This window comes from Nematolebias whitei, chromosome 10 (assembly GCF_014905685.2).
Source record: "Nematolebias whitei isolate Nwh7 chromosome 10, NemWhi1, whole genome shotgun sequence".
Classification (NCBI taxonomy): domain Eukaryota; kingdom Metazoa; phylum Chordata; class Actinopteri; order Cyprinodontiformes; family Rivulidae; genus Nematolebias; species Nematolebias whitei.
The window spans coordinates 23,952,606-23,966,996 of NC_056507.1; the positions used below are offsets into that span (position 1 = coordinate 23,952,606).

The 14,391-nt window shown below is 39.1% G+C and overlaps 1 protein-coding gene across 1 annotated transcript in view; it reads right to left on the reverse strand.

The window, feature by feature from the left end:
• LOC119415687 (hepatocyte growth factor) overlaps positions 1 to 12,602 on the reverse strand; it is a 22,751-nt gene extending 10,149 nt beyond the window's left edge. The window contains exons 1-7 of the mRNA XM_037682853.1: positions 12,464 to 12,602; positions 10,561 to 10,720; positions 10,180 to 10,292; positions 9,488 to 9,602; positions 7,361 to 7,509; positions 5,928 to 6,048; positions 5,048 to 5,166 (exon numbers count right to left, since the gene is read on the reverse strand). Of these exons, the coding sequence (XP_037538781.1) occupies positions 5,048 to 5,166; positions 5,928 to 6,048; positions 7,361 to 7,509; positions 9,488 to 9,602; positions 10,180 to 10,292; positions 10,561 to 10,720; positions 12,464 to 12,512 (826 nt within the window). The 5' untranslated portion in view covers positions 12,513 to 12,602. The remainder of the gene's footprint in view (positions 1 to 5,047; positions 5,167 to 5,927; positions 6,049 to 7,360; positions 7,510 to 9,487; positions 9,603 to 10,179; positions 10,293 to 10,560; positions 10,721 to 12,463) is intronic.
• Positions 12,603 to 14,391: the final 1,789 nt, after the last annotated feature.

The window sequence follows — 14,391 nt, forward strand, 5'->3', positions numbered from 1 at the left end:
TATATATATATATATATAATACATTAATCAATGAAAACCCCCAAAGTAAGTAAGTAAGTAATCTTTATTTATGTAGCACCTTTCACAGACAGTAACATTACAAAGTGCTTCACAAGCAAAACAAAAAAGAAAAAAGTAAACAAAATTTAACTAAAAGCCAATTTGATTCAATCAGTCTTAAGATCTTTTTTTTAAAGAGTCAATGGAATCTGAACAGCGCAGTGACAGAGGGAGAGCGTTCCAAAGCCTCGGGGCCACCACTTGGAACGCTCTGTCTCCACGTGTTTTAAAGTAAGTTCTTGGTACCATCAGCAACATTTGATTTGAAGATCTCAAAGTCCTGATGGGACAAAGAGGCTTTAAAAGGGCCAATAATTATTTGGAAGCCTGACCATGAAGTGCCCTGAAAGTTAGGACCAAAATTTTAAAATGACTCCTGAAATGCACGGGGAGATAATGCAGAGATGCCAGAACAGGCGTTATGTGGGCTCTTCTGTGGGTTCTAGTTAGCAGCCTTGCTGCAGCGACTGAAGGCAAGCTAGGGAAGATTTATTCAGACCCATTAAAACGCTGTTACAGTAATCTAAACGAGAAGAAATAAAAGCATGAACAATCATCTCTAGTTCCTTTCTTTGATACAACACATCGTAGTTTTGAAATGTTTCTTAAATGATAAAAACTATTTCAAACTAACAATTCACAATGAATGTCCAAAGATAACAAACTATCAAAGATGATGCCTAAATTTCTGAGATTATTATTTACCGAAGGATTTAAAAAACGTAAGATACTGCCTGATAACTGGAATTTTGTCATCAGGGGCACTAATAAGAGTCTCAATTTTGTTTGCATTTAACTGCAGGTAGTTGTCATTCAGCCATGTTTTGATCTCTAACAGACAGTTTCTGAGTTCAATCAATTTATGGAACTTGAAGGCTCGAAAAGAACAGTATAGCTGAATGTCATCAGCATACAAATCGTAAGACACATTTCTGTCATGTTTCAAAGTCTACAAGGACTCAATGTTTCTTACTAGATTGTGCCAAAAGTAGACTAATTTGTAATGGTTCAACTTGCTAATTTAGGCTGCAATTTACATGGACATTGCAAAAAAACTAAAAGACTCCATCCATCCATTTTCTTTACCCGCTTCTTCCTTTTTGGGTCATGGGGGTCACCGGTGCCCATATCCAGCTATCACTGTGCAAGAGGCAGGGGACACCCTGGATAGATCCCCAGTCCATCACAGGGACACAAAGAGACAAACGAGACAAACAACCATTCACTCTCTCACTCACATCTAGGGACAATTTAGAGTTACCAAACTCCACTCAGAAAGGCCCCCGGACCAGGATTTGAACTGGTGCCACCTGCTGGCTGAGAGGCAGCAGCTCTACCAAAAGCACCACCATGCTACCACATACAAGACATTTACTTAAATGGTAGATGAAGGAATTTCCAAAACAAAAACTGTAAAATTGATTATTAAATTTTATAAGAAAGCAGTAAACTTTATATGAACCAAGAAACAGGTCTACATTGTTACAAACTGGGTTTAAGGTAATAAAACACAAATGCTAAATATGTTAAATATTGTTTACTTTGTATTTTCTGCTCAAGATATTTTGTAGCCTTTCTAAGTGGCAAAAACTACTCTAAAACTTGCAAATTAACTTATTGACAACAGGTTCAATCAGCGTATTAAAATAATAATTAAACATAATCAGAAATAACAGTCTCAGATTCCTTTGAACTCAAATGATGAGTCACACTTGACTAACTACACTTGAACTTCCTGTCTACTGTTGTTAACAAGCTGAAAAAAAAAACAGTTATAATAAATGTCAAGTCAAATCAAATGTATTTAGAAAGCACATTTAAACCAGCAGCTGTTACCAAAGTGCTTAACAATAAAATCAAGGCAGTAAATTAAAGAAAGAGAATAATAACAAGATGCAATTCAAAGCATCAAAATAAAAACATACTAACACAAAAAACAAAGAGAATCAATTGAAATACTAAATCAATATGTGTGATAGTGTAAGTCTGAGAAAAGAGGTCTGTTTAGGAGAGATTTAAAAGCAGGGAGTGAAGTGGCCTGTCTAATGTTGATGGGCAGATTGTTCCAAAGTTTAGGGCCAATAACTGAAAAAGCTCAATCTCCTCTGAGCTTAAGCCATGTTTTTGGGACAACCAAAGCAATTGATCAGATGATCTCAGTACCCTAGAAGGAACATATGGTTGAAGTAGGCCAGAGAGGTATGAGGGTGCAAGGCCATTAATGCAGTTAAATGTCAACAGGAGAATTTTAAAATCAATTCTGGCATGCATAGGGAGCCAGTGAAGGCAGGATAAAACTGGTGAAATATGCTCAAACCGAGCTGAGCATTTTGGACAAGCTGGAGATGCGAAAGGAGACCTGACTGACCCCAACATAAAGCATGTTACAGTAGTCCAGCCGGGTTGTAACAAATGCATGAACAATTTTTTTCAAGATCGAATCTGGTCAACACGGACTTAAGCTTAGCCATATGCGTTAACTGGAAGAAGCTTTTTTTGTAAAAAAAAAAAAAAGAGTTAATCTGTTTTTTAAACTTCAAATCAAAGTCTAAAACCATTCAGAGATTTGGAAAAGTTTACTTAAGACATGGCTCAAGGGAGTCAAAATTAACAGGAACAGAGACAGCAGTAGAGCTAGGGCTAAACACAATGACTTCAGTTTTAATGATTGTTGAAACAAAACGTTTGAAGCCATCCATGCCTTAATGTCATCAAGACATTTTAACAGAGGGTGGATTGTGCTTGAACTATTTGGTTTTAAAGGCAGATAAATCTGACAATCATCAGCATAGCAATGAAACGACAGACCGTGTTTTCTCAGGATAGACCCCAAGAGGAGCAGATACAATGAAAACAGAAGGGGTCCGAGAATAGAGCTTTGTAGGACCCTGCAGGAAAGAGGCACTGAAGCAGATAAACTATTACCAACATCAACACAAAAACTCCTGTTGCTCAGATAAGAACAGAACCATTCTAATGCTGCACCAGTAATCCCAACCCAGTGTTATAACCATAATAAAAGGATACTGTTAAAAGTGATAATACTGACTCTAAAAATATAGTTAAAAAAAAAAGCTATAGCACCTAGCAGAGATGTTTAATGCTACAAGATTCACCCTGAAATATCTCAAGCTTTCTCAAGCCTTAAGTACTTCCATTTAACCAGAGGTATTTTTTGGTGAACATTTTTCTTTTGGACTTAATTTAGTCCCCAGTTCCTATGATACAATGCAGGACTTCAAGCCCCAGCTGTCAACACCAAATAGTTCAGCATGTAACCGATGATTTGCTGTGACTGCAGCCAAATCAGTTGGCCCCCAATATATACTGTGTCCTCACCCTCAGGGCTTCTGAAAAAATGAGAGCTGCAAATATATTTTTAATCTACACACAGTTTTGGTGAATATCCTATATAACCTATATATAATAATATAATATTAACCTAATATAACCTATCCAGTGATTTAGAACATAGAAAACATTTAGTGTGACACTAATGTTGACTTGATAAATGTTCGGTCTTCATTATCAGGCTTCAGCTACTAGAGTTTAGTGCAAAAAGACAATACCTAAACTGTCAAGTGGAAAAACAAGGCAGAAAAGCTTATCTCTTCTACTTCTCTTCATAGAAAGGCCACTCATTACTGACAAGCTATACAAGTTCATTATCCCAAACTCTGTACACAATTACATGCAAAACATGTTTAAAGCTCCAAACCTTGAAGTTTCTCAAACAAACTTTTTCAACCCATACAATGAGTCTAAAAATAAATTTGAACCAGTTTGACAGTAAACAACAGAAGGGGCCTTGTCAATGTCTCTGTTTCTCTGTCTCTGTCCCTTCTGCCTTGTTTTGATTAAGACTAACTGGGTCGTAAACTTGGTCTGTTCCCAAAAAACGCTCATATCAAAGAGGAAGCGGGAGAAAGATCGAGTGCACGGGGTGGAAGACAGTTTTTAAAGGGGGAGAAAACAGAGGGAAATAGTGAATCACTGGGCCCATGTGGATGAGGGCCATCAAGCTAACATGGTGCCAGGGCTGTTGATGATTCTTGCAGGCAGACCGGTCAGTCATGGATGCAAGAGAAAGAAGTCGAACCAAATGTACACGTTTTCCCTCCCTGTTTAATTAATTGATTTATTTTGAGAAGTGCAGTGGCTGTATCTTTAACTTGTTACAGCTTTAAGATCAACTACAAAAAGAGTCCTTTCTGGTTTTATAGCAAGTGCAAATACAAACAAAACTCACCATGACATAAGCTCTAAGACGTCAATCACACTACTTAAACTAAGTGTAGGAATGACATGAAAGTGATCTGCTTGTATGTGTGTGCATGTGTGTGAAACCCTGGAGTTGTGTGTGCTTGAGTTACAAAAGGTTAATTTGGAGCAGTAACTGAGCTTTTTGCAGCTTTCAAAGCAACCTGGCAAAGGATAAACAACAGAGCAGTGGTGCAAGGAAAAATAATAGACATTCTGGCCTTTAGAGAGGACATGATAGAGACACTAACTTCACAAGGAGAACGCTACATGTATGTGCATGTGTTCGCTATAACATTCGCCGTGAGAAGAAAAAGAAAATGTATGGTACAGGAACCAACAAAGTCCATGCTCAGTAATCCAGATACAATCCAACAATTTTCAGTCAGGTCATCTGGGGGGGGTTTGTTCCACTTTGGAGTAAGTTGTTGGGGGAAGAATCAGCTTTGTGTTGTGTGTTTCCTTGACTGATGAAGCCTTCTGGATGAAAGGTGAAACGTTTCAGCACAAAAAAAAAAAAAAAAAGAAACTGTCCAGAAGACCTGACTGAAAATTGTTGTATGGTACAGGAAGTCAAAAAGTCTGAGTAAGTCTGTCAGATATGACTAAGGGAACCAATTCTGCACTGAGTGCTATCATGTGTTTTTTGTCAAACATAAAATTTCAATTGGCACACATAAACGTTGTTAATGCAGCCACACATAAACAAACATACATTCATGCTTACCACAGGCTTTGATGCTGCAGTACTCCCATGGTGTGTTTGGATCAGTGGTAAAACACCAGGGTCTGTGACGTCCATCCGGGTTCCTACAGTAGTTGTCATCTAAGCCCTTGTCAGGGTACCTAATACAAAACATGCAGGACAAGTACTTTACTATCTAAAGATGCTAATGGGTTGAATGTTAAGGTTTTTTTTGTTGTTGCTAAAAACAGCAGCAGACTGAGTCAAAAGATAATTTATTATTGCATGTGGCTGACAAGCTAATGACTGAGGATAGACTGCATATGCTAATCTATTTAGATAAGTTGCACCACTGCAGGTGTCTAACAGTAATTATCCCCAAAGCCCAACGTCCATTTAGGCCTGTAGCCTCCAGACATGCCGATTCAGGCTGTGGGCCCTCTTATTACATTAGCAGTGAGCAATCTAGAACCTGGTTTACATAAACGACGGGATGATTAAGAACGTGTTAACGAGCCCCCACTAATCTAGACCACCTGCCACCCAGCTAGATGGAACAGTCTTGACACAGACACATAAGCTTGACATGCACATGCATAGACACAGACTAGGGATGTGTAAGGAACACTTTTACAGATTAAAATAAATGACCTCCCTAATTCAGAAATGAGGGGGTTCCCAGCATACCACTGTTAAAAACACACACTTGCATAATGAACCGTCAAGGCGTTCCTTGGGTGGAAAAGTTTTACTGGCTGACTCAAAATCGCATCATCTCCTGAGTACGCCACAGCCACGGGAAACATTACCAAGAACTTATTCTCAAGTCTTTTGCTTTTATTTGTATCTATGTTTGCACATTTATGTGATCAGAAGAATGTACAGAGGATTGGTGTGAGTGTGGGGGAAACAATAGGCTCACCTCTTGGGGTGGTACTGGTGTTTGTGTGGTTCGTCCAGGTCCCACCGCTGGCATTCTTTTCCATTTTCCGTATAGTCCATGGGTCCTCTATAATCTTCCCCATTGCAGTTTATACATTCAACTGTGTAATTACACAGAAAAAAAAAAACACTTAAAAATCTAAACTAATAACCTAGCATTTACATGCTATGCCAGAACTCCAGAAATGGCTCATTAATACAATGCTACAAGACGGTTATCGAGCATATGAGAAGCCTGGAGGAAACCAAAGAACAAACAAACTCCTCATAAAATGGCTGCATCAAACCAACACTTTTGAGAATTCTTCTTGCAAGGTGCTAACCACTGCCACCTGCATGCAAACTCTTGATAATAAAGCGCCTCACAAAGCTCCAATATTGTCAGTATGCTAACATAGTTTTAATGTATGTGAGTACAAACTGTATTAAATTAATGAGAGCCGGAGTGTTTGATGAAGCAGGCCACCTTTTGCTTCATGGCAAGTATAATGTGCTGTCTTGTGTAAACAACCAAAGGGATGCTTATTAGAAACAGATGTGTGTGAGTCTACTCCTGTGATGACACAACACATTTATTGCCACTTACTGATGGTGTTTTTGTGCTTGTACACGCCATGTTTGTGTCTTTTTCCTATTAATAGCGGTGGGTTTTGTTTTAGAGAAACACCCCCAGTCTCTTTTCTCAGAGCACATGCTCTCTATTAAAATGAAATGTCATTATCTCTGGTGTACAAGTTGTGATAACCAATTGAGACGCCATGTGAAGAACAAGAATCATTTTATCTGATCAAACCACAATTTAGTTCTTCATTAAAGTGATCCGGTGTCATGAAAGGGGAAATGGCCCCTCTGATAGCTTGAATCTCTGAAGATTAGATAACTGAGGTCATTATTATCCCCTCGTTTACAGTGTCTGACAGCAACATATAGGTTTATAATGCAAAAGTTGAGACAACACGAGACCTTTTCTCTTCATCTCAACCACGTTAGCCACAGCGACAAACATAATGGCTGGAAATATGTAAATGAGACAATACATCAGTATCATCTAACATTTCTAAACTTGCTCCTTTATGTTTAAAGTTTAGAGCATTCCCAAAACTCGACCCTACTGAAAGGAGAAACATCAAAAACTGAATGATTACACCTGGAAACAGCTGCAGCTTGCGTCAGCACATAAATAACACTTGTATAGGCACACACACACTAGCAGGAATAGAAAGGGAATTACAAAGATGCCTAATCTGAATATGTGATTGTTAGATTTGCTGCAGCTCATTTCAGATGGTCAAGCCTAAATTGATGTAGCAATCTGCAATGTGGAATGAGATTACTTCAAGATGAATGTCCCTACACAGATGTGTTTGTGCGTATGTGGGTAGGGGTGGTGGGGTCTCAGTGCATGTGGTCTACCTTGTGAGCACTGTGGTATGCCACACTCCTGGTGTCTGAGGTGTGGGCTGGGGTCAGTGGTAAAGCACCATGGACCAGCGGTGGAGTTGTCAGGGTTACGGCAGTAGTTTTCCCTGAGGTCCTTCTTCCTGTACCTTTTAGACATGAATCTGTAGGAAGCAGAGCAGCGGCTAAACAACATGTAGCAAGACCAACAGAGAAAATACAACAGCTCAAAAATAAATAAATAAATCTTGAAAATTGTAATAGTCAGTAGTTGATTTTATTTTTATTTTTTTGTCGGTCTCAATCATAATCCCATTTCTCATTTAACGAAAAGTTTGGGCCTCTCTACAACTACAGAGATCAGAAAAATAACGAGCCTAAAAGGTAACTAATGACAGAGCTGAAATACTGAGTCATCAGTGACATGATATTGTTAGCTAGTGAAAACTTGTAATGTGTAACAGCAATTACTACTCTTTTTTTTTTTTTGGACAAGCCCCAGACATAAGGTTGTATAAATACGCTGACAAATGACTCATATCTTTAACATCAGGCGAGCACATGGCTGTGGTCACCAGTTACGATGATGGACACAGTGAGTGTAGTTTTTGAGCAAAGCGGTATTTTTTTCCATGAAGATGAAATGATAAAGTAAGGAAAAGTTCATTTTGGGGTACAGCGTACTGACAGGTACAGAGATGAGGAGGCCTGTATGGGGAAGTCATACAAGAGAGAAAAATCTTTGACTGATAAAATGGTGTTTGTTCTTGAGCGTGTGTGTCCATGTCAGAGTATCTCGTGCCTAAACGCTGACTGATAAAAACATACAAAGTGCCTGGGTTTAATTACCTAATTTGTTGAGGTATTATTAGGAGTCTGCAAAAGCAGGTTCACTGGAAGTACAAACGCTGGCTGCCAGTTTTGATTCATGTGAAACTGCGGCAGCGCACTACAAAGTTTTTCAAAGTCGGTTCAAACCTCAGAGGAGTTGAGAGAAATTTACTTTTTTGATCATTTCTTCTTTCCTAGGGAATATGGCCTTATATATTAGGACAATATTGTATGGGCTTTTTGAAATGTGTTACCTTAACGTATAAAAAAATTACAAACAAATCACAAACCAGGCTTAAAAAAATGGAGAAAGCCAAAACTTAACAGGAGTAAAGGTATAAAATGGGATGATGATTTATTGTTATTTTACTAATTTCTTGGCGGCACAGTGGTTCAGTTGGTAGAGCTGCCACCTCTCTCGATACAGGATCAAATCCTGGCAGAAACCTTTCTAGGTGGAGTTTACATGTTTTCTCCGGGTGCTCCGGTTTCCTCCCACAGACCAAAAACATGCATGTTAGGCTGATTGGTAACTCTAAATTGTCCCTAGGTGTGAGTGAGAGAGTGAATGGTTGTTTGTCTTGTTTGTCTCTATGTAGTCCTGTGATGGACTGGAGACCTGTCCAGGGTGTCCCCTCACCTCTCACACAGTGACTGCTGGATATGGACACCAGTGATCCCCACGACCCAGAAAGGAAGAAGCGGGTAAAGATAATGGATGGATGAATGAATGGATGAATGGATGGATGGATGGATGGATGGATGGATGGATGTTAATTTCTTTGCTCCTTTTTCTATCAGTCATCCTCTGTGAGAATATATAAAGTGAATAGTTTTAAATAAATAAATTTAAATAGATAATCAATATTCTGTTGCTCTCCAAGTAAATAAGAAATCACGACTAACTTCATTTTTGTTTTCAATCACTTGCATCTTCAACTTAAAGGAGTGTCTATAAATTGCTCACTTGATATGAAGGTAATTGAAAGAGTTACCCTCAGTTTAACTAAAGGCTGCATCCTAATTCCTGTGAAGACACACACTCTCTCACACACGCACGCGCGCGCACAGCTAGATAAACAGAATGACCATTGCAGGAAATGATGTGCGACTCTGCGAAGTGCTACAGTGAGGTCACTTCTGATGAATGACTGCTCCCTGGAGCATAATCAACCTCTAATATATCAAACTTATACTCACATACGAACTAGCCTCTAGCTGCCAGCTCATTGCACTTCTTACAGTCCAACACTAACATTAACAGCAGCTTATAACGCCATACTGCATGACACTGTGGTGAAAATGTCTTACTTGTGTTCGTGAGGTATTGGGGAGATCCAGGCCTGGCAGAGGATCCCACTCACTGTCACTGACCTCCGCCCTCTGTAGCTTTGACCTGTCCCTACAATACATTCCCTTACATAGTCTGAAAAATACAGAAATAGAAACAAAAAACACAGGTGATTTGAAAAGTAAGGCAATAATGAAGGGTATAGAAATGTGATGAGTTTATAAGCTGATCAGTGATTTTACACAAAACCAGTTCAGCTAATGAATAAAACAGAGAGGGGGCCGTAATGTTCAGCTTAACAAGGAGGTGACATTGCCAAAAGTCAAATCTGCTTTCCTAATCAGAAGTATCTGGATTCAGTGTCTGCCTGCTCGCTCTTGTATTCAGTTTGACTGAAGTGGGACATGGATTTCCAGTGTTATACACAAACTCCACTTAATTCCAAAAAGTGAACCATGACATGTTGTGGCACAGTAAAATCACCAGCATCCTTTGCCCTTTCTCGTTATCCTTTAAGAGATGCTGTTGTGAACATCGAGTCACCTCTTGAAAACTGCAGTCAATAAATCAGTCAGGGTGCTCTAAACACCCTTCATACTCTGACAGACTCTGCTCCTACTGCAATTAAAACTGTCTGCTCTGATAGTGTCAGAAGACGAGCTGATCTTGATATCAGCTGTGAAGGAGAAAACAAAGAATAGCAAAGATTTACCTTTTTTTTGGTAGAGTTCATAATTAGAGTTTTGATGACTTTCAGCTCCTTGAGAGCTTTTGTCAAATGAAAGCCAGTGGCACTTTGTGTTTTTGTGATCGTAGAGGAACGCTCTAGAAAAGGAACCAAAAGACAAGGAATGCGTTGATTAGTGATCCTTCTTATCTTGACGCAAAACACAGTGAGTTAAACATGCAAACATGAGGTCTGCAGCTAATATAATCTAATTACAAATAAATAATAGTCATTTAGGTGCAGAATAATTCACTGAATGTAAATAAAGTAGCTAAATTTTCACATGAATCCCAATTGATGGACTTTGACAACTGACATCCATTATGGGTAAAATATTTTGCATGTTAGAAAAAAATGTAAACAAACCTGCAGATGAATGGGAGTCTTTTACCACGGCTGCAGGTTTTGGCACATTTGGTTAAGCTGAGTTTCCGGCTTTTGGTCATGTGGGAGGGATCAGGAGCCACTGCAAGCAGCTGGATGCCATCAGATTTCTGGTAGTCCTGGAGCGCATTTCTCCTGCTCTCTGATACATATTTACATCACATGCTCATGTTATTTCAGCAATGCAGCTGAACATTTTGATGCACAAGTGAATCACAGTACAAAGAAGTGAAAAGCAGCAGTCGGCAGGAGTTTGAGCAATCGTTCTCATCCGATGCAGATGGAGCTTTGACTGATCTCAGTTTAGAGAAACAGAGTAAAATTCTGACTGGACTGATGAGCTAATGGCTAGTTAGAACAGGGCGAGTGGATTGCTGCCGTCTTAAAGCAATTTGATCTCAAAGAAATGATACAATTTTGATTTTTTTCATGTCTTTTTAAATGGTTTTAATTTTGTGTTGTAATTTGTTTTCCTTGCTTTGAGTTTTGTACATTTCTGTTTTACAATTGATGTATTAGTCCTTCATAATTTATTTTTCTGCAAATTCTTCTGTGGACACTTACATTTTTGTGTTTATTCCATGCCCATAGTTCTTCTATGCTCCCTTTACGTGTCACACACCTGTCAACTATCTGCAATCATCCCGACTCAGGAACAAACCAACACAGTACCCCTGCTTCTCAAGCTAATTATCAGATTAGGTTTTAATCCTTTTCACACCTTCATTAATTTCTTAATAAACAGGTATCACATCAAATAATAATATGATGCTCCTGCAGGAAGTTCCTCAAGTTTCATTGGAAGTGCTACAGCTAGCTGCCTCCACCACCACTTCAACTACAGCTCTCAGAAAAGGTTCACATTGAGGTGGTTTAAGACAACAGCGATGCTTTGGTCTTGGCTCCACTCGGACTCGTTCACTCATCAATATGGTCAAAAATGAAATCTGTTAATGCAAACTGGTTTGGATCAATGAGCTTTCTACCACAGGTAAGATGTTTGTTGTTTATAACTGTATACAGAACACACTATCTGAAGATTTGAACTTTAACTTTAGTGTTGTTGCTGCTGCTGCTGTGGTTTGGGAGGCAGTATGACCTTGCTATGCAGATGTTGTGCACTCTGTGGGACGTTGAACTTTCCCCATGTGGTCAGCATCACTCTGATAGCAGTTTGAAACAACACTTTTTTTTTCCATTTTCATTCAGTGTAAATATCTGTGTTGGTTTTAGTTTACTTAGTGACTGACTTAATTATTTTCAGTCAGCCTCAACACCTAACCTAAAAATCTCAGAGATCTTGTGAGGAGGTGATGAAGAAGTTCTTTGAAGGGCAGCTTCATCTACAGGCATGCGGTGTTCAGAAAACTGCTTTCAGATTCAGCTTTTGAACGCTTTCTGATGAAATGAGTAAAATGATTAAAGGCTTTTATGTCAGGGCTGAGTAGTTTTACGGGAAAAACTTGATATGCCAGAACCACTGGATGACAGGAGTCATTAATCTTGAAATTAATCTTGTGAAAGTCTCTCATATACCTTTTCCCTGTCATCAGAAAAACATGCCCCATCTGCTGTAAAATCATTTATTCATCCAGCCCTTCAAAATAACTAAGTCCAAAATGAACCGTCAATAGCTACACTCCAACCTTAAAAGTTGCCAAATGTTTTATCACATCATTTCAGTCACATATCATCTTACAGGCAACACTAGACTGTTAAACGCGGGGGAGTGTTATCCTCAATCCCTGTGAAGTAACGTGAATGAAGGCACTTTAAACTCATGACTGACGCGCTGTCCTGCACGCAGCGCAGACCTGCGCCATGACGCACACTCACCGCGGCTCATAACGACAGGCGTTCAGCACTTTATGACTTAAAAACTTACCGGAATAAGAAACGACGAAGAGTCCGAAAACGAGCCCGTAAAGCCACATGGCTGGTCCCAGAACAGCAGCTGGAGAAACGGAGTGAAACGCTGCGCGTCTGACACCAACCAGGAGATGTTGCTTCCACCTCTGCACAAATGATGCGTCTCCCCTCTAAGTACTTCGTCGCCTCCCTTCCCTCCCTCCATCCCTCCTCCCCACCCTCCTCTCCGCCTCTGTGTGCACGTGTGTGGTTCGCATCCCCTTTCCCTATAGTTCCCTATAGCTCATCTTTTTTTTTTTTTTTTTGTTCTTTCTCTCTTCTATTTTTCCTCCCTAATCCAGGACCACACATTTGGATTACAGAGCGTAAAATCAAAATATGTAACCGATTATCAGGGACACAAGTTTTCAGTTTATTTATTTATTTATGGATTTATTTATTAGGGCTCATTAGGGAAATAAATAACTTGTTACAGATAAATTTGTTTAAATCAGTTTACTAACGGGATCTAGAGTGATGAACAGTAAATATCTTATTTATTTATTAACTGTTGAACTAACAGCTGGTTCAAGTGGGACCAAGACCAAAGTGGTTGCCATAACAACTTCAGTCACAAATATTTTATAGTAGTTTACGTGAACATTATTGTGTAACTATTTACTACCATCAGATTTCCTTTAGACTCTATAACCTGATTACAGTGTTATGGTGACCCAGCAGAAAGTGTCACAGGCTGCACTGGAGCTGCTTCAACTACTGCTGCAGCCATCTGCTCATGCACATAAATCATTCATTTTCATGTATGTACACGACTCAGTGAGACTAACCTGTATAAATAAAGGTTGAATATGTTTCAGTAATATGCAAAAGTAAAGACAATGTAAATGTTTTATGTTCAAATAAAGCACAATGAAGTCCTTGAAGATGTTTAAAAACAGCAGCAACACACTTTGGTCCTGTCCACACTCAGACTAGTCAATAAACCGTTTCTTCAAACGGATATCATTCAAAGAGCTATCTACAACAGGTAAGATATTATTGCTCATTTAAAACATCTCAACTATCTATTGGTTGTCAAACATTGCAGATCTTGACTCAAAAAAGAAGATTGTCTGAAGCTTGCAACCCCATCTATTGCAATACAAACAATTTAAATGCAATACTGTATTTTTTAAATCTGTTTAATGGGTTTCACCATCAACCTTTCCAGAAAAAAAAAAAAAAAGAAAAAGAGAGATGACGGTTCTAAAACTTAATTGATTACAGAGGACTGAAAACATCAATATATAAAAGGTACTATAGATGTACGTGATGATCACTACAAATCCTATTTGGGACAAATAGAGGATGCTTTTGTAAAACATATTCAGTGTGTGTACATTCACAGTCACAGAGCAGCCTTCCCCTCATTCACCCCCTTGTGTCAATCTGTCTTTTTCTCCCAAGTTAACTAATCAACACAGTATTCTAAATAAAACAGATATTGTCAGCAACTTGTCAGCAATGGGAAACTCAAGAGGGTAAGAGTGCGGGATGGTTGTTTATGGTGCTTTATGTCATTCATCTGTTTCAGATAAGATGAATTCATTGGTGGTGGTGTGTTTGTGTGTGTGTGTGTGGGGGGGGGGGGGGGGGTGCGATGGCTGAGCACCTTTTCTATTTCCAGAGATGACAGCATGAGATGGCATGAAACTTAGCTACCCTCGCAGTTTGTCGTGCTGCTCTGATGGAACATTCTGCAGTCCTCCAGTGACAGCATCTTATTGATTCCATATTAGGTTTGTTATCAAATTTAGGCAGATTTACAGCAATGTGAGGATTTCTTATAGTGTTTCACAATCACACCATGTGGGCGAAACTATGCAGATATAGATGGATAAATATGTAGGAGGAGATAGACTTCGTTCCTGCCTTTTGTCTGGTTTGGTGAGTAATGGTCTCGTG